This window comes from Cetorhinus maximus, unplaced genomic scaffold, assembly GCF_964194155.1.
Source record: "Cetorhinus maximus unplaced genomic scaffold, sCetMax3.hap1.1 HAP1_SCAFFOLD_798, whole genome shotgun sequence".
Taxonomy (NCBI): Eukaryota; Metazoa; Chordata; class Chondrichthyes; order Lamniformes; family Cetorhinidae; genus Cetorhinus; species Cetorhinus maximus.
Genome location: NW_027596740.1, coordinates 130,001 through 155,150, shown reverse-complemented (window position 1 = coordinate 155,150; position 25,150 = coordinate 130,001). Strand labels below are relative to the sequence as shown.

At 48.2% G+C, this 25,150-nt stretch overlaps 1 protein-coding gene across 1 annotated transcript in view; it reads left to right on the top strand.

Annotated features, from left to right (window-relative positions):
* Window positions 1-1,236: 1,236 nt before the first annotated feature.
* The window catches only part of LOC144674787 (alanine--glyoxylate aminotransferase 2, mitochondrial-like), a gene marked incomplete at its 5' end in the record, with an annotated part of 48,650 nt that continues 24,736 nt past the window's right edge, over window positions 1,237-25,150 (top strand). Inside the window, 4 exons of the mRNA XM_078535986.1 lie at window positions 1,237-1,607; window positions 3,335-3,429; window positions 16,224-16,317; window positions 18,403-18,496. Of these exons, the coding sequence (XP_078392112.1) occupies window positions 1,237-1,607; window positions 3,335-3,429; window positions 16,224-16,317; window positions 18,403-18,496 (654 nt within the window). The remainder of the gene's footprint in view (window positions 1,608-3,334; window positions 3,430-16,223; window positions 16,318-18,402; window positions 18,497-25,150) is intronic.

Sequence of the window (25,150 nt, the reverse complement as noted above, 5' to 3'; positions counted from 1 at the left end):
AAAGCCGCTGTCTCGCTGGTGAGCAGACTCTGAATCGCCCATCACACTGTTACCTCACCACTTCCTCACTCTGGGTGCCGCTGTTAAACTGCAGCCACACACACAGTTCTCAATGCCTGGAGCCCAGGACTGCTCCAGTGAAGACATGGCCCAGAAAGCCAAGGGGAGTTCAGTGCCCGTCACTGGAATGCCTTTCGGAGGCCGCTGTGATGTCATTCACCCCTGCTCAGGCCGCTGGGTGTCCAGCAATCTTACCACTCCGGCTTGGGAGGCGATGTGAGCGGTGGTCAGTGCCAATGCTGCACAGGAGAAGTTGGCCATCCAGTGCAGATAGAGGATGAATGATCTCATCCATACCACCAGGTTAAGGCAACCATCTCATCACTCTAAACTCACACACTCACAAGCCCATCACACATTCACTGGCATCTCACTCACTGCCAGCTCAAGGGACATCACCACTCACTCTCTCACACACACCCTCACATCTCCATCTGGCCTCATCTCCTCTGGAGACTGCCTCCTCAGCCCTCACCATCTTGAGGCCACTTGTACAGGTCAACATGTGCCCCACACACACCCTGGGATACCCCCCTTCCCCAGTACAGCCCTCACCCTGCAGCCTCTTCCCTTGCCTGAGGCCACTTCTCCCCCTTCCCCAAGCAAGCCCTAGCCCTGCAGCTGTTGAAAAGCCTCCCCTGCCTTACAGCTGGTCTGGTAGGTAGAGACCTGTCTGTGAACCCCACTAACATTGATGTGGTGCTGCCTGTGGAGCCTGGAGCTGGTGACTGTGAGTGCTGCCCGAAGCAAGGTAGGGAAACAAACCTCGAAGTCCCGAGTGAAGTGCAGCTCACCAGGTGCACGTCACTTATGTTCAGTTGTGTAACAGGTTGGTGTGAAATCACACCGATGGGCCTGGATGATCCAGTGCAGGGGGGAAGATTCCGGCGAGCTGGCCTTATAATGATTTGCAGATGTATCAGAGTGAGGCCCCCGATGTCTGACTGAGGGGAATGTGTCTCGCCATTGACTGGCTGAGCAGACATTCACTAACTGGTTTCACAACATCGTAAAAGCCACTTTTGGCCTTCTCGCCATATTGTCCACTCATGCCCGGCATGGTGCCCGACACCAACAGGACCAGACAATTCCACCCTTAGTCTTCAGGTCCTGCCCCTGTGCATCGACCCTCATAATATAACTCGATTCTTGTTCCTCTGTCCCTCGATCGTAAAGAGCTGCCCCCGAGGGAGCTCGCCCTCTGCCCGGGGCCCCCGAGGGAGCTCGCCCTCTGCCCGGGGCCCCCAAGGGAGCTCGCCCTCTGCCCGGGGCCCCCGAGGGAGCTCACCCTCTGCCCGGGGCCCCGAGGGAGCTCGCCCTCTGCCCGGGGCCCCCGAGGGGGCTCGCCCTCTGCCCGGGGCCCCGAGGGAGCTTGCCCTCTGCCCGGGGCCCCGAGGGAGCTCACCCTCTGCCCGGGGCCCCGAGGGAGCTCGCCCTCGGCCCGGGGCCCCCCCGAGGGAGCTCGCCCTCGGCCCGGGGCCCCCCCGAGGGAGCTCGCCCTCTGCCCGGGGCCCCGAGGGAGCTCGCCCTCTGTTCAGGCTCTGAATGTTCAGTTGCCATTTCTGTCTTTAGTTCCTCAAGTTCCTTCATGAATCGATTACCCGCTGCTTCCCTGTCTGAGGCTGTGCTTTCTCGGGGTCTCTGCTTCTTTAACATTTTCACACTGATCTTTACAGTGTTCATGGCCGTACAGATACAGCCACACCACCTTTTCTAACTTCTTCCACCTCTGGGACCATTCGGCCCACTCCCTTGACCTATCCGAATGGATCCTCTGGACTTGCTTCCTCCCTTAACCACGCTTTAACCGGCTTTAACTTCTCACAATTGTGACCTGACTCCCATTGTCACCAGATGATCCCTTTCCCTCCCCCTTTTGTCAGCAGTGCCGCCTCTTCAGCCACATCAGCTCCTGGGCTCCTGCTGTGCGATCAGCAGAATGCTGGAGGCAGACCCCCTTTCTCCCTTCGAGACCCTCCCCACACTCAAACTCCTGACTGCAGATCCACAAGGATATGGCCTCAGGAGAATGAGCTGCGAGGCAAGTTGCTTCTGTTAATCCACAATCACTTTATGGAATCACCTCGGCCCTCAGGGGGGATGTATTCAGCAATCACAAAATCCAATTCCGTTACCGGGGCTCGGTCCTGTCAGAGGCTAAACCCCCTGTTCCTAATTTAATACTTACACTCACCCCTCGGTTGTTCTTCCGATAGCATTATAGGTCCCTCGGTGGAGTTGACCACACCTTATCGATGTCCTTGACTTGCTGCAGGAGCAGTGGGGTCCCGACCATAAGACCATAAGACCGAGGAGCAGAAATTAGGCCATTCGGCCCATCGAGTCTGCTCTGCCATTCAATGATGGCTGATAAGTTTCTCAACCTCATTCTCCCGCCTTCTCCCCATAACCTTTGACCCCCTTACCAATCAAGATCCTATCTATCTCGGTCTTAAATACACCAACGATTTCTCTTCCCAAGTAAAACATTCCTGCTGCTAGCCTGGCCAAATCATTTCCCAATTCTGGCAACACACCAAACCTTTCGTTCCAATTGGCAGCTCATGAGCTAATCCATGATATTCCCTTTCTTTAAAAAGAAGGGGTTTTCTGTGGAAGACACTGGTCTGTTTGCTGCTGGAACGCCAGGCTTTACAGCTGGGATACTATCCCATGTCGGAGCTGAGCTCCGTCCGCTCTCTGCTTCTTGAGGTCAGGCACTTAGCCCTCCCCATTTTGAGGGTGGGACACATTTGTTTAGTGTGTCTTACTTCACAATAAAGCGACGTGATTGGCTGCTTCCAGCAAGATGTCTAACTCCAGCAGAAGTCACACTAGGAGTTGACCCATTGTTGTCCTCAGGGGGCTCATGGCCCTGGGGTGGGGTGGGGATGGGGGCGGGGGTCTCATGGCCCTGGGGTGGGGTGGGGATGGGGGCGGGGGTCTCATGGCCCTGGGGTGGGGTGTTGGGGGTGGGGGTCCCTGCCCCGGGGTGGGGTGTTGGGGGTTGGGGTCCCTGCCCCGGGGTGGGGTGTTGGGGGTGGGGGTCCCTGCCCCGGGGTGGGGTGTTGGGGGTGGGGGTCCCTGCCCCGGGGTGGGGTGTTGGGGGTGGGGGTCCCCGCCCCGGGGTGGGGTGTTGGGGGTGGGGGTCCCTGCCCCGGGGTGGGGTGTTGGGGGTGGGGGTCCCTGCCCTGGGGTGGGGTGTTGGTGGGGGTGGGCGAGGGGTTTCATGGTCCAGGGGCTGTAGTTCATGGTTCTGTTCCCTGTTTTTCAGGTTGTAATGCTGGTGAACAGTGGCTCTGAGGCGAATGATCTGGCCATGCTCCTGGCCCGGGTTCACACTCGCAACCACGACATCATCACTCTCAGGTGACCGCTCGCTTCACCCAGCCATAGTTCCAGCAAGTGTGGGGCAGGGGTGAAGCTGGAGAAGGAGATCAGGCGGACAGGGGGGAGGGAGACCCTCGGTGCCCCACCCAGTGCCTGGCCCTGGAGTTCAAATCTTTTGTCCATGACATGTACCCTGGACAGTAGAATTCCAAATGATTTTTCTCCAGCTTCAGTTTCAGTAGACAGCAGACTTATGCAGAAGTACTGAAGCCTTCACTGAGGCTGCTTCACACATTTCTGTTAGATCTCAATGTCTTCTCCTGACACATAGCCTCATTCCCCTTTATACCTGTTTCTCTCTCTTGTGATATTTAAATTCTATTGTCCCATGTGTCTATGATACTGTATCTTCCTCACATTATAAAAACTTTCTTGTTGCTATTTATTGTCAGTAACGTTTGGGGAAAGTAAACACATTCCTTAGTCTTGCTTATCTGGCTATTTGTAAACAGACTGAGATCCCTTTGAAATCCAAATCTCCCTTTGTCTATCTAAAAAATGCAAATTCCCATCAAGCCTCACATCCTAAGTCAGCATGTCAAGCACCGAGCTTCTTTTGATAGTTAAACTTGTCTACTTGACTCCAAATGTAATTAAATCACACACAGACAGACCCAACTACTTACCCCCATAAACCGTTACAATAAACCAGAAAAATATTGTGAAAATTATTATACTTTCATGACAGTGACCCGGAGGGCAGGAGTGGAGGAGAGTGAGCCTCTGCAATTGTCCAACAGGTATGAGGTTCTCTCAGCTTGTTTGGATGAGCAAACTGACCATGGCACTGTGGTAGAGGAAGCCATCCAAATGGGGGAGCAGAAAGGAATGTAGTGGTAGTAGGGGACAGTATAGTGAGGGGGATTGACAATGTTCACAAGGAGCGAGAGTCCATAAGGCTGTGTTGCCTGCCTGGTGCCAGGGGTTGGGACATCTGCTCAGGGCTGGAGAGGAACTTGCAGTGCGAGGAGGAGGATGATCCAGTGGTTATGGTCCAAGAAGGTACCAATTACATAGGCAGAATGAGGAAGAAGGCTCTGCATGGTCAGTATGAGGAGCTAGGCACCAAATTAAGAAGCAGAACCTCAAAGGTAATAATCTCTAGATTATTACCTGGGCCACATGCAAATTGTCATTGGGCAAATAGATTAGAGAAATGAATGTGTGGCTTGAAGACTGGTGTGGGAGAAGTGGGTTCCAGTTTGTGGGGCACTGGCTCCAGTACTGGGGAAAGTGGGATCTGTACCGTTGGGATGGTCTACACCTGAACCATACAGGGGCTGGTGTCCTCGTGAGCCACATAACTAGGGAAATAGAGAGGGTTTTAAACTGATTAGTGGGGGCAAAGGATCAAATTTGGGAAGACTTGGTAAATGAAAGAGTAGAGACAAGTGGAGAGAGACAGGCATTAATATGGGAAATGATAAACAGACTGTGATAGGAAGAGACAGAATACAAATCAAAGACCAGGATTTTTCCGATGCCAGGCGGGTTCGGTGGGAGTGGGCAGGGGTGGTCACAGAGCCAGTCGTTGCCCGAGATTGGCTGCCATGCCGCCAATTTACATGGGCGGGTCAATTAAGGCTCGCCCAGCGTAAGACGCGAGCCATAGCGCTCAGAGCTACCAGTGCGGGCGGGGGGGGAGGAGGGAGAGTCAGGGCCAGTGGTCTTTCACACATGCACACACAAGAGCGTTTCAATCTCCCTGAGGCATGGAGCTGTCTCAGGGACATTGAAGCAGTTTTCAAATAAATAAATAAATGGCTCAAAAATTTATTTGAACATGTTCCCTCATGGGACATGTTTTTATATTTAGGAAAAATATTTAATTAATAAAAGCTTTAGGAAACCTCACCCCGCTCGTGGATGAGGTTTCCGAAAAACCGTGAAGGCCGCCTGGCCTTTTCGCCTGCCTGTCAACATTAAGGTTGGACAGGCAGCGTTCGTAAGGACTTTAATTAATTTCTTAATAGGCCCTTAACATTTCAGAGGGTGCGCAGCCAACTCCGGCGCGTGCCCACCGAACAAAATACCGTGATGGTGCGCGATGGCGTCGGGACGCACGCCCGATATTGGGCATCATTTTATGCGTTGGTGTGTCAGGCCCCTTACGCTGACCAAAAGATTCTGCCCTAAGGGTAAATCTGCAGACAAACTACAAAAAAATAAAAGGACAAAACTAAAGGCTCTGTATCTTAAATCACGTAGCATTCGAAACAAAACAGATGAACTGATAGCGCAAATAGAAATAAATAAATACAATCTGACAGACATTACAGAGACATGGCTACAGGATGATATAGATTGGGATCTGAATATTGAAGGGTAGGTGACATTTGGGAAAGACAGGGAGTTAGGAAAAGGTGGAGGGGTGCCTCTGTTAATTAATGATGGTATTAGCACAGAAAAGAGGGATGACCTAAATTCAGGAAACCAGGAAGTAGAAGCGGTTTGGGTTGAGATGAGGAATGATAAAGGCCAGAAGTCACTTGTGGGAGTGGTGTACAGGCTCCTAATTGTAACTACACAGTAGGACAGAGTATAAAAGAAGAGATAATGGGAGCTTGCCAGAAAGATATAGCAATAATCATGGGGGATTTTAATCTACATATAGATTGGAAAAATCAGATGGGTAAAGGTAGTATAGATGAGGAGTTCATAGAATGTTTTCAGGATAGTTTCTTAGAACCGCACGTTCTGGAACCAACCACAGAGCAGGATATACTAGACCTGGTATTGTGCAATGAGATAGGATTAATTGATAACCGCATCGTGAAGGTGCCTGTAGGTAGCAGCGATCATAATATAATTGAATTTTACATTCATTTTGAGAGAGAAACGAGTGCGTCCGAGACCAGTATTTTAAACTTAAATAGGGGCAATTTTGAGGGTATGAAAGCAGAGCTCGCTAAAGTGAACTGGTAAATGAGGTTAAGGGATATGTCAACGGAAGTTCAGTGGCAGACATTTAAAGGGAAATTTCAGAATACACAGAATATACACATTCCGATGAGAAAGAAAAATTCCAAGGGGAGGGTCCACCATCCATGGTTAACTAAAAAAGTTAAAGACAGTATGGAACTTGAAGAAGAAGCATATAATTACACAAAGATGGGTGGCAGGTCAGAAGATTGAAATGAATATAAGGAACAGCAAAGAATGACAAAATGATTAATAAGGAGGGAAAAGTTAGAGTATGAGAGAAAGCTAGCCAGTAATATAAAGATGGATAGTAAGAGTTTCTATAGATATTTAAAAAGGAAAAGAGTTAACAAAGTGAGCATTGGTCCTATAGAGAGTGCGTCTGGGTAACTGATAATGGAAAGTAGAGAGATGGTGGACAAATTAAACAGGTATTGTGTTTCAATCTTCACTATAGAGGGCACATGTAACATCCGGAAATAGCTGTTAATCAGGAAATGGGAGGGAGGAACTCGGGGAAAATTACAATCACCAGGCAAATTGTTGGGCCGTTTTGTCTGGCGAACGCTAACTACGCTTTTGATATTAACACATTAGTTGGTGCTTGAAACAATACAGGCAGAGAGACCGATTAACTGAACAAACACTGGTGGTTTACTGGAACTAAGAACAGAGCACTAACACCATGTGTGCTTCTTCAATCACCTTCAGCTCTCCACTAAGTACCCAAGAAGCCCGCACTGTGTAGCGATTGGTCAATACAGTCACATGGTCAACTAACTACATTTTCTTAAAGGTACAGAGCACTCCACTTTACCACATCCCTCTCCCTTTACATGAAAGTACAATTACCAAGCTTCACAACATCCCAATTATTTACATCAATAACTATTTACAACCCAACTCTCTCAGGAGGCTTCCTCAGACGTGTCGAGTGTCGTAGAGGCGGTTTTTCCGAGATTCCCTTCACAGGGGTTAACTGTCCACCAGGCTCTTTGGTGGAAGTGGCCAGAGTTTGTGTCTTTGACCCTCTCAGGTTGAACAAGCCCCACGGGTACTTCCAAATCGTGTGACATTTCTTCCACCTGCGGCGTAGACTCAAACACAAATGATGAGGGTATTCCTTCTTGTGGGACTGTCTCTCTTCTCCAGAGATCATCCATGTGTCGCATTATTCGGCTGTTTATCGACACATTATAGGAGAGAGGTCCTGTCACTTCACCCAATAATAAATTGGGCCCATCTCCAAAGTTCTTCGCGAAAACTGTGTCTCCCACCGTGAAATTCCTTTCATGATTATGGCCATCATAGAACCAGAGAAAAGTTACAGCACAGAAGAAGGCTATTCAGCCCATCTTGTTCATGCCAGCCCGAGGACACCCAGGTGCCCTTTCTAATCCCACCTTCCTGCACCCGGTCCATAGCCCTGCAGCTTACAGCACTTTAGGTGCAGATCCAGGTACTTTTTAAAAGAGTTTAAAGTTTCTGCCTCTACCACCAACTTGGGCAGCGAATTCCAGACACCCACTACCCTCTGCATAAAAAAGTTCTTCCTCATGTCCCCCCTACACCTTCTGCCACTTATCTTGAATCTATGTCCTCTGGTTCTAGAATTCTCCACCAAGGGAAACAATTTTATCCTATCCACTCTATCTACTCCCCTCATAATTTTGTCCACCTCAATCAAGTCACCTCTCAGCCTTCTTTGTTCTAAGGAAAATAACCCCAACCTATCCAATCTCTCCTCATAGCTACACTTTTCTAACCCTGGCAACATTCTTGTAAACCTCCTCTGCACTCTCTCCAGAGCTATTACATCCTTCCTGTAATGTGGTGACCAGAACTGCACACAATACTCCAGTTGTGGCCTCACCAGTGTTTTATACAATTCCAACATTATATGCTTACTTTTATATTCTATACCTCTGCCAATGAGCATTCCATATGCCTTCTTTACAACCTTGTCTACTTGAACTGCTGCCTTCAGGGACCTGTGTACTTGTACGCCAAGATCTCTCACTTCATCTACCCCTCTTAGTATATTCCCATTTATTGTGTAATCACTGTAACTGTTTGACCTCCCTAAATGTATGACCTCACACTTCTCTATGTTAAAATCCATCTGCCACTTTACCGCGCACACCACCAACCCATCTATATCGTTTTGGAGATTATGGCTATCCTCTACACTATCCACTACTCGGTCAATCTTTGTGTCATCTGCAAATTTCCCAATCGTGCTCCCCACGTTCACGTCCAAATCGTTAATATATAACACAAACAGCAAGGGTCCCAACACTGAGCCCTGTGGAACACCACTTGAGACAACTTTCCATTCGCAAAGGCATCCATCGACCATTACCCTTTGTTTCCTGTTACAAAGTCAACCTTTTATCCAGTTTGCCACATTACCCTGAATCCCATGGGCTTTTACTTTCCTGACCAATCTGCCATGTGGGACCTTGTCAAATGCCTTGCTAAAATCCATGTACACAACATCCACTGCACTACCTTCATCAACCCTTCTTGTCACTTCCTCAAAGAATTCAATCAAATTTGTGAGGCAAGACCTTCCTTTAACAAATCCATGCTGACCATCCCTGACTAGTCCATGCCTTTCCACATGACAGTTAATCCTATCTCTCAGGATTGTTTCTACTAATTTGCTCACCACCGATGTAAGACTAACTGGCCTAGAATTGTTTGGCATTTCCTTTGATCCCTTTTTAAACAATGGGACTACATTTGCATTTCTCCAGTCCTCCGGTACCTCCTCTGTATCTAGTGAAGATTGGAAAATCATCCTCAGAGCATCTGCTATCTCCTCCCTGACTTCCTTCAGCAGCCTCGGAAACAATCCATCTGGCCCTGGTGGCTTATCAACTTTCAAGGATTTCAACCCTTCGAGTACTTCCTCTCTCTTTATGACTATCCCGTCCAATATCTCACAGTGTTCCTCCTGGACTACTATATCTATATCCTCTCTTTCCTTTGTAAACACGGAGACAAAATATTCATTCAAAACCCTTCCCACAGCCTCTGCATCTGCACACAAGTTTCCATCTTCATCTCTGATAGGTCCCACTTTTTCCTTAACTAACCTTTTAGCATTAATGTATTGGTAAAACATCTTTGAGTTATCTTTAACTTTACTTGCTAATCTTTTTTCATGCCCTCTCTTTGATTTCCTTATTTCCTTTTTTACTTCGTCCCTGCACTTCCTATATTCGTCTAGGCTGTCTGCAGTGCTTAGTTCTTTGTGCCTATCGTACGCTTTCTTTTTCTGTTTGATCTTCCCCTGTATTACTCTAGACAACCAGGGGGTGATTTGGCAGAACCACTCTTATTTTTGTAGGGGGCATGTCTACGTTGTACGGTTAGATCTCGCTTTTTAGTGCTTCCAAGTGGTTTTCCAGTGTTTTATCCTCCAGCAGTGCTGTCCAGTTCACCTCAGCCAAGTCCCTTCTCATTTCTGCAAAATTTGCCTTCCCCCAGTTCAAGACTTTTACTCCTGCCTTATCTCTGTCCTTTTCCATGGTAATGCTAAATCTAACTGAATTGTGATCACTGTCCCCGATATGGTCGCCAACGGTCACTTCACCCACTTGCCCTTCTTCGTTCCCCAAGACTGGGCCTAGAATTGCATCTCCTCTCTTTGGGTTTGTCACTAATTGGTTGAAACAATTTTCCTGGACACACTGCATGAATTTTTCTCCCTCAGTGCCCCTTATATTGTTTGAATCCCAGTTGTTATTAGGATAGTTGAAGTCTCCGACTATTATTGCCGTCTTGTTCTTACAAGCAGAAATTTGCCTACATATTTGTTCTTCTATCTCCCTTTCACTATTTGGGGGTCTGTAGTATACTCCCAGTAGTGTGACTGCCCCTTTCTTATTTCTAAACTCAATCCATAAAGCCTCGTTTGTTGACCCATTTAGTATATCATCCCTTCTCACAACTGGAATTGATTCTTTAACCATTAGTGCTAACCCCCTCCTTTTTTATCTCCTACTCTATCATGTCTGAAAACTCTATAACCAGAATCACAGAATCACACAGTGCAGAAGAGGCCCTTCGGCCCATTGAGTCTGCACTGACTCGTGAGAAACACCTGACCTACCTACCTAATCCCATTTACCAGCACTTGGCCCATAGCCTTGAATGTTATGACGTGCCAAGTGCTCATCCAGGTACTTTTTAAAGGATGTGAGGCAACCCGCCTCCACTACCCTCCCAGGCAGCGCATTCCAGACCGTCACCACCCTCTGGGTAAAAGGTTTTTCCTCATATCCCCCCTAAACCTCCTGCCCCTCACCTTGAACTTATGCCCCCTTGTGACTGACCCTTCAACTAAGGGGAACAGCTGCTCCCTATCCACCCTGTCCATGCCCCTCATAATCTTGTACACCTCGATCAGATCGCCCCTCAGTCTTCTCTGCTCCAACGAAAACAACCCAAGTCTATCCAACCTCTCTTCATAACTTCAATGTTTCATCCCAGGCAACATCCTGGTGAATCTCCTCTGCATCCCCTCCAGTGCAATCACATCCTTCCTATAATGTGGCGACCAGAACAGGGATATTAAGCTGCCAGTTTTGTCCCTCCTTTAGCCTGGTCTCCTTATAGCAATGACATCCTGCTGCCATGTGTCTACCTGTGCCCTTAACTCATCTACCTTGTTTGAATACCCCTTGCATTGAAGTATAAACAGTTTAACCCCGTCAATTTCCCTTGCTGGACACTTTTTAAACTTTGCTTCTCCTGTAACTCCATGTATATCACAACGTCCCTAGCTAATGTTCTACCTCCATTTTTCTGATCTGAATCTGACCTATCCGATCCTACTCCTGGGATCCCATCTCCCTGCCACACTAGTTTAAATACTCCCCAACAGAACTAGCAAAAGCCCAACAAGGACACTGGTCCCAGCTCTGCCTGGGTGCAGCCCGTCCAGTTTGTACAGGTCCCACCTTCCCCAGAACCAGTCCCAGTGCCTCAAGAATCTGAATCCCTCCCGGCTACACCATCTCTCCAGCCACGTGTTCATTTGGCCTATCCTCTTATTCCTGCTCTCACTAGCACGTGGAACTGGGAGTAATCCTGAGATGACTACATTTGAGGTCCTGCATTTTAATTTATCTCCTAACTCCCTGTACTGAGTTTGCAGGTCCTCATCCCTTAGTTTACCTATGTCGTTGGTACCAGTGTGTACCACGACCACTGGCTGTTTACCTTCCCTCCCCAGAATGTCCTGCAGCCGCTCGGTGACATCCCGGACCCTGGCACCAGGGAGGCAACATCCCATCCTTGATTCACGTTTGCAGCCACAGAAGCGTCTGTCTGTGCCCCTAACTATTGAATCCCCTCTCACTGTAGCCCTGCCACTTGTTTTCCTCCCGTTCCTCTGAGCAGCAGAGCCACCCATGGTGCAGTGAACTTGGCTGTTGCTGCTTTCCCCTGAGAGGCCATTCCCCCCCCAACAGTATCCAAAGTGGTATATCTGTTAGAGAGGGGGATGATCACAGGGGACTCCTGCACTACCTTCCTGAGTCTTTTACTGTTCCTGATGGTCACCCATTCCCTTTCTGCCTGTGGAATCTTCACTAAAAAAGAAATAAGGAGGGAGAAGATTAAATATGAGGGTAAACTAGCCAGTAATATAAAAGAAGATTGCAAGAGTTTTTTTTAGATATATAAAGGGTAAGAGAGAGGCAAAAGTGGACATTGGGCCGCTGGAAAATGACGCTGGAGAAGTAGTAGTGGGGAACAAAGAAATGGCGGAGGAACTGAATAGGTACTTTGCGTCAGTCTTCACGGTGGAAGACACGAGTAACATCCCCAAAGTTCAAGAGAGTCGGGGGGCAGAGGTGAGTATGGTGGCCATTAACAAGGAGAAGGTGCTGGGAAAACTGAAAGGTCTGAAGGTGGATAAATCACCTGGACCAGATGGATTACACCCCAGAGTTCTGAAGGAGATAGCTGAAGAGATAGTGGAGGCGTTAGTGGTGATCTTTCAGGAATCACTGGACTCAGGGAGGGTCCCAGAGGACTGGAAAATTGCTAATGTAACCCCCCTGTTTAAGAAGGGAGTGAGGCAAAAGACGGGAAATTACAGGCCGATTAGCCTGACCCCGGTCGTTGGTAAGATTTTAGAGTCCATTATTAAGCTGAGATTTCAGAATACTTGGAAGTGCATGATAAAATAGGGCAAAGTCAGCATGGTTTCATCAAGGGGAGGTCATGCCTGACAAATCTGTTAGAATTCTTTGAGGAGGTAATGAGTTGTTAGACAAAGAAGAGCCAATGGATGTTATCTACTTGCACTTCCAGAAGGCCTTTGACAAGGTGCCGCACAGGAGGCTGCTCAGTAAGATAAGAGCCCATGGTGTTAGAGGCAAGGGACTAGCATGGATAGAAGATTGGCTGTCTGGCAGGAGGCAGAGAGTGGGGATAAGGGGGTCCTTCTCAGGATGGCGGCCGGTGACTAGTGGAGTTCCGCAGGGGTCAGTGTTGGGACCACAACTTTTCATTTTATACATTAATGATCTAGATGAAGGAACTGAGGGCATCCTGGCTAAGATACAAAGATAGGTGGAGGGACAGGTAGTATTGAGGAGGCGGGGAGGCTGCAGAAGGATTTGGACAGGTTAGGAGAATGGGCAAAGAAGTGGCAGATGGAATACAACGTGGGGAAGTGTGAGGTCATGCACTTTGGTAGGAAGAATAGAGGCATAGACTATTTTCTAAATGGGGAGAGAATTCAGAAATCTGGAGTGCAAAGGGACTTGGGAGTCCTAGTCCAGGATTCTCTTAAGGTTAACTTGCAGGTTGAGTCGGTAGTTAGGAAGGCAAATGCAATGTTGGCATTTATTTCGAGAGGACTAGAATATAAAAGCAGGGATGTGTTGCTGAGGCTTTATAAGGCTCTGGTCAGACCACATTTAGAATATTGTGAGCAATTTTGGGCCCCGTATCTCAGGAAGGATGTGCTGGCCCTGGAGAGGGTCCAGAGGAGGTTCACGAGAATGATCCCAGGAATGAAAGGCTTAACATATGAGGAACGTTTGAGGACTCTGGGTCTATACTCAATGGAGTTTAGAAGGATGAGGGGGAATCTGATTGAAACGTACAGAATACTGAAAGGCCTGGATAGAGTGGACGTGGGGAAGATGTTTCCATTAGTAGGAGAGACTAGGACCCGAGGGCACAGCCTCAGAGTAAAGGGAAGACCTTTTAGAACAGAGATGAGGAGAAACGTTTTGAGTCTGTATGACTCTTCTTCAGAGCTGCCCATCCCCAGTTGCCCTTGAGAAGGTGGTGGTGAGCTTCCTTCTTGAACCGCTGCAGTCCATGTGGTGTAGGTACACCCACAGTGCTGTTAGGAAGGGAGTTCCAGGATTTTGACCCAGCGACAGTGAAGGAACGGTGATATATTTCCAAGTCAGAATGGTGAGTGACGTGGAGGGGAACTTCCAGGTGATGGTGTTCCCATCTATTTGCTGCCCTTGTCCTTCTAGATGGTAGCGGTTGTGGGTTTGGAAGGTGCTGTCTAAGGAGCCTTGGTGAATTCCTGCAGTGCATCTTGTAGATGATACACACTGCTGCTACTGTGCATCGGTGGTGGAGGGAGTGAATGTTTGTGGAAGGGGTGCCAATCAAGTGGGCTGATTTGTCCTGGATGGTGTCAAGCTTCTTGAGTGTTGTGGGAGCTGCACTCATCCAGGAAAGTGGGGAGTATTCCATCACACTCCTGACTTGTAGCTTGTAGATGGTGGACAGGCTTTGGGGAGTCAGGAGGTGAGTTACTCGTCGCACAATTCCTAGCCTCTGACCTGCTCTTGTAGCCACAGAATTTATATGGCTAGTCCAGTTCAGTTTCTGGTCAATGGTAACCCCCGGGATGTTGATAGTGGGGGATTCAGTGATGGTAATGCCATTGAACATCAAGGGGCGATGGCTGGATTCACTCTTGTTGGAGATGGTCATTGCCTGACACTTGTGTGGCACAAATGTTACTTGCCGCTTGTCAGCCCAAGCCTGGATATTATCCAGGTCTTGCTGCATTTGGACATGGACTGCTTCATTATCTGAGGAGTTGTGAATGGTGCTGAACATTGTGCAATCATCAGCAAACATCCCCACTTCTGACCTTATGATGGAAGGAAGGTCATTGATGAAGCAGCTGAAGATGGTTGGGCCGAGGACACTACCCTGAGGAACTCCTGCAGTGATGTCCTGGAGCTGAGATGATTGACCTCCAATAACCACAACCATCTTCCTTTGTGCTAGGTATGACTCCAACCAGCAGAGATTTTTCCCCCTGATTCCCATTGACTCCAGTTCTGCTAGGTCTCCTTGATGCCACACCCTGTCAAATGCTGCCTTGGTCAAGGGCAGTCACTCTCACCTCACCTCGGGAGTTCAGCTCTTTTGTCCATGTTTGAACCAAGGCTGTAATGAGGTCAGGAGCTGAGTGGCCCTGGCGGAACCCAAACTGGGCATCAGTGAGCAGGTTATTGCTAAGCAAGTGCCGCTTGATAGCACTGTTGATGACCCCTTCCATTACTTTACTGATGATCAAGAGTAGACTGATGGGGCGGTAATTGGCCGGGTTGGATTTGTCCTGCTTTTTGTGGATAGGACAAACCTGGGCAATTTTCCACATAGCCGGGTAGTTGCCAGTGTTGTAGCTGTACTGGAACAGCTTGGCTAGGGGCGTGGCAAGTTCTGGGGCACAAGTCTTCAGTACTATTGCAGGAATATTGTCAGGGCCCATACCCTTTGCAGTATCCAGTGCCTTCAGCCATTTCTTGATATCATGTGGAGTGAATTGAATTGGCTGAAGACTGGCATCTGTGATGCTGGGGACCTCCGGAGGAGGCCGAGATGGATCATCCACTCGGCACTTCTGGCTGAAGATAGTAGCAAATGCTTCAGCCTTATCTTTTGCACTGATGTGCTGGGCTCCTCCATCATTGAGGATGGGGATATTTGTGGAGCCTCCTCCTCCAGTGAGTTGTTGAATTGTCCACCACCATTCACGACTGGATGTGGCAGGACTGCAGAGCTCAGATCTGATCTGTTGGTTGTGGGATCACTTAGCCCTGTCTAGCACTTGCTGCTTATGTTGTTTGGCAAGTATTCCTGTGTTATAGCTTCACCAGGTTGACACCTCATTTTTAGGTATGCCTGGTGTTGCTCCTGGCATGTCCTCCTGCACTCTTCATTGAACCAGGGTTGATTCCCTGGCTTGATGGTAATGGTAGAGTGGGGGATATGCTGGGCCATGAGGTTACAGATTGTGTTCGAGTACAATTCTGCTGCTGCTGATGGCCCACAGCACCTCATGGATGCCCAGTCTTGAGTTGCTAGATCTGTGTGAAATCTATCCCATTTAGCACGGTGATAGTGCCACACAACACGATGGAGGGTATCCTCATTGTGAAGACGGGACTTCATCTCCCCACAATGACTGTGCGGTGGTCACTCCTGCCCATTCTGTCATGGACAGATGTATCTGCGTCAGGCAGGTTGGTGAGGACGAGGTCGAGTGTGTTTTTCCCTGCTTCAAAATGTTAAAGTTTTCGTTTCCATCTCGAACATCCAAACCGCCCCTGCCTGGTTTAACTACCTCGAGGCAGCAGCAAGTGGAGGAATCTGTGATGCTGATCCCACAGCAGTGCAGAAACAGACATCTGTGCACCACATTAATAAACTGAAACGATTGCTCAGACATTTCTCAGGACAGTTAAGAGTTAAAAAGGAGCAGAGACTGGGCAGCGATGGGGAATGTCTTTGTTAAACTGATGACTGAATAGTTTTCTGACATTCTGTGACTGGTTTCTCTCCAGTGGAGCCTATCACGGAGCCAGCAATGCAACCATGGGATTGACATCGATATCCAGCTGCAAATATATCCTTGGAGCAAACTCTGGCTGTCACCCAGTGAGTAGCAATTACCCAAAACCCAGCCAGTGATTCCAGCAACTTCACCGTCAGAATGGGAAAGGGAGAAAGGGTTTCAATCTAACCCCTTAAAAGATAAATGCTAACTGGGGTACGGGTCCCACACACACTGACTCTCACTGGGGTACGGGTCCCACACACACTGACTCTCAGTGGGGTATGGGTCCCACAAACACTGACTCTCACTGGGGTACGGGTCCCACACACACTGACTCTCACTGGGGTACGGGTCCCACACACACTGACTCTCACTGGGGTATGGGTCCCATACACACTGACTCTCACTGGGGTACGGGTCCCACACACACTGACTCTCACTGGGGTACGGGTCCCACACACACCGACTCTCACTGGGATACGGGTCCCACACACACTGACTCTCACTGGGGTGTGGGTCCCACTCACACTTACTCTCACTGGGGTACGGGTCCCACACACACTTACTCTCACTGGGGTACGGGTCCCACACACACTGACTCTCACTGGGGTACGGGTCCCACACACACTGATTCTCACTGGGGTATGGGTCCCACACACACTTACTCTCACTGGGGTATGGGTCCCACACACACTGACTCTCACTGGGGTACGGGTTCCACACACACTGACTCTTACAGGGGTACGGGTCTCACACACACTGACGCTCACTGGGGCACGGGTCCCACACACAGTGACTCTCACTGGGGTACGGGTCCCATACACACTGATTCTCACTGGGGTACGGGTCCCACACACGCTGACTCTCACTGGGGTACGGGTCCCACACACACTGACTCTCACTGGGGTACGGGTCCCACACACACTGACTCTCACTGGGGTACGGGTCCCACACACACTGACTCTCACTGGGGTACGGGTCCCACACACACTGACTCTCACTGGGGTACGGGTCCCACACACACAGACTCTCACTGGGGTACGGGTCCCACACACACTGACTCTCACTGGGGTACGGGTCCCACACACACTGACTCTCACTGGGATACAGTTCCACACACACTGACTCTCACTGGGGTACGGGTCCCACACACACTGACTCTCACTGGGGTACGGGTCCCACACACACAGACTCTCACTGGGGTACGGGTCCCACACACACTGACTCTCACTGGGATACGGGTCCCACACGCACTGATTCTCACTGGGGTACGCGTCCCACACACACTGACTCTCACTGGGGTACGGGTCCCACACACACTGACACTCACTGGGGTACGGGTCCCACACACACTCACTCTCACTGGGGTACGGGTCCCACACACACTGACTCTCACTGGGGTACGGGTTCCACACACACTGACTCTCACTGGGGTACGGGTCCCACACACACTGACTCTCACTGGGGTATGGGTCCCACACACACTGACTCTCACTGGGGTACGGGTCCCACACACACTGACTCTCACTGGGGTACGGGTCCCACACACACAGACTCTCACTGGGGTACGGGTCCCACACACACTGACTCTCACTGGGGTACAGGTCCCACAAACACTGACTCTCACTGGGGTTCCAGATTTGTATTGAATTCAAATTCCACCATCTATCTGCTTTGTCGGATTTCGACCCAGTTCCCCAGCGCAATACCCTGTGTCTGTGGAATATTGGTGGAGGTGGGGGAGGCGTAGTGGTATTGTCACTGCTCTTATATTCCAGAGACCCAGGGTGTTGCTCTGGGTTCAATCCCCACCACTGCAGGTGATGAAATTTGAATTCAGTGAGATCCTGAAATTAAAAGTCTAATGATGGCCATGAAACCATTGTCAAATATTGTACAAACCCATCCGGCTCACTAATGTCCTTTAGGGAAGGAAACCTGCCGTCCTTACCTGATCTGGCCTACATGTGACTCCAGACCCACAGCCATGTGGTTGACTCTGTAATGACCCTGAACAGGGGCAATTCGGAATGGGCCAAATTTTGTCCGAGTCAGTGATGCCCACATCCCAAGAACAAATCAATAAGAATGAAGACCAGTGACAGTACTATTCTGCTACCACCTTCCTGTATTGAAGACTTGGAACATGTTCCCATCCTTGTGTCACACACTTTTCCTTTTTCCAGACTATGTGTCCAGATGTTTTCCGAGGTTTATGGGGTGGGAGCCAGTGTCGGGATTCTCCAGTACAAACCCTTCGATCCTGTAACTGCTCACCAGGTCTGTCTGTGTGTATCTGTGTGTTTGTGTGTGTGTGTGCGTGTTTGTTTCTGTGTGTCTGTGTCTGTGTGTGTGTGTGGGTGTCTGTGTCTGTGTGTGTGTCTGTGCATGTGTTTGTCTGTGTCTCTGTGTCTGTGTGTGTGGGTGTCTGTGTCTGTGTGTGTCTGTATCTGTTTTTGTCTGTGTCTGTGCATGTGCTTGGCTGTGTCTGTGTGTGTGCCTGTGTGTGTGTCTTTGCAAATGTTTGTCTGTGCCTGTGTGTGTCTGTGTGTGCGTGTGTGTCTGTGTGTGTCTGTGCATGTGTTTGTCTGTGTCTGTATCTGTGTCTGTGTGTGTGTGTGTCTGTGTGTGTCTGTGCATGTGTTTGTCGGTGCATGTGTTTGTCTGTGTCTGTATCTGTGTCTGTGTGTGTGTGTCTGTGTGTGTCTGTGCATGTGTTTGTCGGTGCATGTGTTTGTCTGTGTCTGTATCTGTGTATGTGTGTGTGTGTGTGTGTGTGTCTGTGCATGTATTTGTCTGTGTCTGTGTTTGTCTGTGTCTGTGTGTGTGTGTCTGTGCATGTGTTTGTCTGTGTCTGTGTGTGTGTGTGTGTGTGTGTCTGTGTGTCTGTGTCTGTGTGTGTGTCTGTGTCTGTGCATGTGTTTGTCTGTGTGTGTGTGTGTGTGGGTGTCTGTGTCTGTGTGTATGGGTGTCTGTGTGTGTGGGTGTCTATGTGTATGTGTGTCTGTGTCTGTGTGTGTCTGTGTCTGTGTGTGTGTCTTTGTCTGTGTGTATGTGTGTCTGTGTCTGTGTGTGTGGGTGTCTGTGTCTGTGTGTATGTGTGTGTGTGTCTGTGTGTGTGGGTGTCTGTGTCTGTGTGTATGTGTGTCTGTGTCTGTGTGTGTGTCTGTGTCTCTGTGTGTCTGTGCATGTGTTTGTCTGTGTCTTTGTGTGTGTGTCTGTGTCTGTGTGTGTGTGTGTCTGTGTCTGTGTGTATGTGTGTCTGTGTCTGTGTGTGTGTGTGTCTGTGTGTGTCTGTGCATGTGTTTGTCTGTGTCTTTGTGTGTGTGTGTGTGTGTCTGTGTGTGTGTGTGTCTGTGTCTGTGTGTATGTGTGTCTGTGTCTGTGTGTGTGTCTGTGTCTCTGTGTGTCTGTGCATGTGTTTGTCTGTGTGTGTGTGTGTGTGTGTGTGTCTGTGTCTGTGCATGTGTTTGTCTGTGTGTGTGGGTGTGTGTGTCTGTGTCTGTGGGTGTGTGTGTCTGTGTCTGTGTGTGTGGGTGTCTGTGTCTGTGTTATTCTGTCTGTTACTATGTGTATATTGTTCTGATTCCAGCTGAGATTACCCCTGGACAAGCCTGAACCCAGGGTGGAACCCAGCTTGATAGATCCTAACTTTAATTTGTTTGTTTAGATACGTGGAGAGGGGTTACTGAACAGAGTCACAGGAGTCTGCTAATGAACTTCTACCAAAAGAATAAAATATTTATTTAACAAGAAAGGATGAACTATATTACAATACTCCTTCACCCTCAACTATACCTTTACAGATATATGCAGATTTGTAGGGATAACAGAAGTTACAAAATCTCTCTTATACTTTAATGTTCACAGAATCACTGAATTGTTAGGGTGTAGAAGGAGGCCATTCAGCCCATCCTGTCCGCACCGGCTCTCTGAGCATTTTAACTTAGTGGGATATCCTGCCTTTTCCCCATAACCCTGCACATAGTTTCTATTCAAATAATCATCTAATGCCCTCTTGAATGCCTCGACTGAACCTGCCTCCACCACACTTCCAGGCCGTGCATTCCAGACCCCAACCACTCGCTGTGTGAAAAAGATTTTTCTCACCTCAGATTTGCTTCTTTTGCAAATCACTTAAAATCTGTGCCCCTGGTTCTTGATCCATTTCCAAGCGGGAACAGCTTCTCCCGATCTACTCTGTCCAGACCCCTCATGGTTTTGAAAACTTCTATCAAGTCTCCTCTTAGCCTTCTCCTCTCCAAGGAAAACAGTCCCAACCTCTCCAATCTATCCTCATAGCTGAAGTTTCTCATCCCTGGAACCATTCTTGTAAACCTCTTCTGCACTCTCTCCAATGTGTTCACATCCTTCCTAGAATGTGGCTCCCCGCCTGGTGACACAGGCTTGGCTCTCGCTGCACTCCTCCAAGGATCCATCACCCTCACTAATATCCCAAATGGAAAACCAGTTAGTGAGCGGGACCTTTGGGGACTCCTGCACTACCTGCCTGTTTCTGTTGGACTGTCTGGCGGTCACCGCTTCCCTATCTGCCTGCTTGCCCCTAACTTGAGGCGTGACCCCCTCTCTGAACGTGCTATCCACGTAAATCTCTGCCTCACGGATGCACTTCAGTGGCTTTAAGACGGAGATAGATAGGTTCTTGATTGGTAAGGGGGTCAAAGGTTACGGGGAGAAGGCGGGAGAATGGGGTTGAGAAACTTATCAGCCATGATTGAATGGCGGAGCAGACTCGATGGGCTGAATGGCCTAATTTCTGCTCCTATGTCTTATGGTCTTATGGCTCCAGCCGTTGCTCAAATTCTAAAAAGCGGAGGTCAAACCTGTGCAGCCGGTGACCCTTCCTGCTGTTTTATCACCCAAACTCTCACACAGTAACTACACAGTCCATGTAAACCAATAGGTACCCTGTGGTCAGACACCCCACACTCTGAAACCAAGTGACAGATTCCTCCCCAAACAGATGCTATGGATCTCTCATCATCTACCCCCCCTCCATCCCACCCCTCCAGGAACTTGTCACAGTGTGAGCCAAATGGTCACTGAATCCCGTCTTTCATACAAGGGTTTCCCTGTTGGAGAGGCAGGGATTAATCAGGGATAGTCAGCATGGCTTTGTCAGGGGGAGGTCATGTCTGAACAATTTGATTGAATTTTTCGAAGAGGTGACCAGGTGTGTAGATGAGGGCAATGCATTTGACGTAGTCTACTTGGACTTCAGCAAGGCTTTTGATAAGGTCCCACATGGGAGACTGATAACGAAGGTAAGAGCCCATGGCATCCAAGGCAATTTGGCAAATTGGTCCAGAATTGGCTGAGTGGCAGGAAGCAGAGGGTGATGGTCGAGGGGTTTTTTGTGACTGGATGCCTGTGTCCAGTGGGGTTCCACAGGGATCTGTGTTGGGTCCCTTGCTGTTTGTGGTAAATATAAATGATTTAGACTTGAATGTAGGAGGGTTGATCAGTAAGTTCGCGGATGACACGAAAATTGGTGAGGTGTTAAATAGTGAGGAGGATAACCTTAGATTACAGGAGGATATAGACAGGCTGGTCAGATGGGCTGATCAGTGACAAATGGAATTTAATCCGGATAAGTGTGAAGTGATGCACTTGGGCAGGACAAACAAGGCACGGGAATACACGATGAATGGTAGGACCCTGGGGAGCTCCGAGGAGCGGAGGGACCTTGGTGTGCATGTCCACCGGTCCCTTAAGGTAGTGGGGCAGGTAGATAAGGTGGTTAAGAAGGCATATGGGATACTTGCCTTTATTAGCCGAGGCATAGAATATAAGAGCAGGGAGGTTATGCTATAACTGGACAAAACACTGGTTAGGCCACAGCTAGAGTATTGCGTGCAGTTCTGGAATCCGCATTATAGGAAGGATGTGATTAGAAAGAGTGCAGAGAAGATTTACCAGGATGTTGCCTGGGCTGGAGAGTTTTAGTTATGGAGGAGAGATTGGATAGACTGGGGTTATTTTCCTTGGAGCAGAGGAGATTGAGGGGCGACATGATTGAGGTGTATAAAATTTTGAGGGGCATAGATAGGGTAGACAGGAAGGAACTTTTCCCCTTGGTGGAGGGATCAATAACCAGGGGGCATAGATTTAAGGTAAGGGGCAGGAGGTTTAGAGGGGATGTGAGGAAGAATGTTTTCACCCAGAGGGTGGTGGGAATCTGGAACTCACTGCCTGAAAGGGTGGTAGAGGCAGAAACCCTCATAACATTTAAGAAGTATTTGGATGTGCAGTTGCGATGCCATGGTATACAAGGCTATGGGCCTAGTGCTGGAAAATGGGATTAGAATAGTTAGGTACTTGTTTGACTGGCGCAGACTCGATGGGCCGAAGGGCCTTTTTCTGTGCTGTAGGCCTCTATGACTCGATGACTCTAAATAGGGTCAAAGGGGGAAAAAATGGTAAAAAGGCAAAATTAACGGCCCTTTATTTAAACACACATGGTATTCAGAACAAAATAAATGAGGATGTAACTAGTAGAGTTGATGAGGGGGAGCCAGTGTATGTGGTTTATTTGGACTTTCAGAAGGCTCTCGACAAAGTCCCACATAAGAGATTAGCGTGTAAAATTTAAGCATATGGGATTGGGGGTAGTGTATTGAGATGGATAGAAAACTGGTTGGCAGACAGGAAACAATGAGTAGGAATAAACAGGTCTTTTTCCGAATGGCAGGCAGTAACTAGTGGAGTACCGCAGGGATCGGTGCTGGGACCCCAGCTATTCACAATATATATTAATGATTTAGATGAGGGAATTAAATGTAATATCTCCAAATTTGCAGATGACACAAAGCTGGGTGGGAGGGTGAGCTGTGAGGAGGATGCAGAGATGCTTCAGTGTGATTTGGACAAGCTGAGTGAGTGGACAAATGCATGGCAGATGCAATATAATGTGGATAAATGTGAGGTTATCCACTTTGGTAGCAAAAACAGGAAGGCAGATTATTATCTAAATGGCAATAAATTGAGAGAGGGGAATGTGCAACGAGACCTGGGTGTCCTCGTACACCAATCGCTGAAGGTAAGCATGCAGGTGCAGCAGGCGGTAAAGAAGGCAAATGGTATGTTGGCCTTCATAGCCAGAGGATTCGAGTACAGGAACAGGGATGTCTTGCTGCAATTGTACAGGGCCTTGGTGAGACCACACCTGGAATATTGTGTGCAGTTTTGGTCTCCTTATCTGAGGAAGGATGTTCTTGCTATAGAGGGAGTGCAGCGAAGGTTTACCCGACTGACTCCTGGGATGGCGGGACTGAGATATGAGGAGAGATTGAGTCGATTAGGATTATATTCGCTGGGGTTCAGAAGAATGAGGGAGGATCTCATAGAATCCGATAAAATTCTAACAGGACTAGACAGGGTAGATGCAGGAAGGAAGTTCCCGATGGTAGGGGAGTCCAGAACCAGGGATCACAGTCTGAGGATATGGGGTAGACCATTTAGGACTGAGATGAGGAGAAATTTCTTCACCCAGAGAGTGGTGAGCCTGTGGAATTCACTACCACAGAAATAGTTGAGACCAAAAACATTGAATGTTTTCAAGAAGGAGTTAGATATAGCTCTTGGGGAGAAAGGGATCAAAGGATATGGGGGGAAAGCGGGAGCAGGCTATTGAGTTGGATGATCAGCCATCATCATAATGAATGGCGAAGCAGGCTCGAAGGGCTGAATGGCCTACTCCTGCTCCTAGTTTCTATATTTCTATGTTTAATGTCAGAAACAGAGGTTAATGGGAATGATCTTATAGCCATTACGGAGACATGGTTACAAGGAGATCAAAGCTGGGAACTAAATATTCAGGGTATGTGACTTTTTGAAAGGACAGGCAGGAAGGAAAGGGTGGTGGGGTAGCTTTGTTAGTATGAGTTGGAATAAATACGATAGCAAGAAAGGATCTTGGATTGGAAGATGTAGAATCCATATGGGTGGAGGTAAGAAATAACAAGGGGAAGAAGACACTGGTGGGAGTCGTCTATAGGCCCCCAACAGTCGCTATACTGAAGGACAGAGAATAAATCAGGAGATAATGAGGCCATGTAAAAAAGGCAGTAAATTAATCATGGGTGAGTTTTATCTTCATGTAGATTGGAAAAATCAAATTGGCAGAGGTAGACATGAGCAAGAATTCATAGAGTATATTCGGGACAGTTTCTTAGAGCAATTTATTGTGAATCCAACCAGGGATCAGGCTATTCTGGACCTGGAAATGTGTAATGAGGCAGGTTTAATAAATGATCTCAGAGTAAAGGATCCCCTAGGAAACAGTGACCATAATATGGTAGAATTTAGCATTCAGTTTGAGAGTGAGAAACTTGGGTTGGAAGCAACTCTGCTAAACATAAATAAAGGTAATTACAGAGGAATGAGGGCAGAGTTGGCTGGAGTGGAGTGGGAAAGGAGTTTAGCAGAAAAGACGGTTGGTGAACAATGGCAGACGTTTAAGAAAATAGTTCATGACTCACAACGAAGATAAATCCCAGTGAGGAAGAAGGATTCAAGGAAGGGGATAAACTAACCATGGTTAACCAAGGAAGTTAAGGACAGAATCAAGTAGAAAAAAAAAACATACAATATGGCAAAGATTAGTGGTTGGCCAGAGGATTGGGAAAGTTTTAACAACCAACAAAAGATGACCAAAAAAATAATGGGGGAGAAAATAAACTTTGAGGGTAAACTAGCAAGTAATATAAAAACAGACAGTAAGAGCTTCTTTAAATATATAAAAAGGAAGAGAGAGGCTAAAGTGAACATAGGCCCCTTAGAGAATGAGGCTGGGGGAATAATAATGGGGAACCAGGAAATGGCAGAGGAGTTGAATAAATACTTTGCTTCAGTCTTCACGGTAGAAGATACTAATAACATTCCAAAAATACTAAATAATCAAGGGGTAAAAGG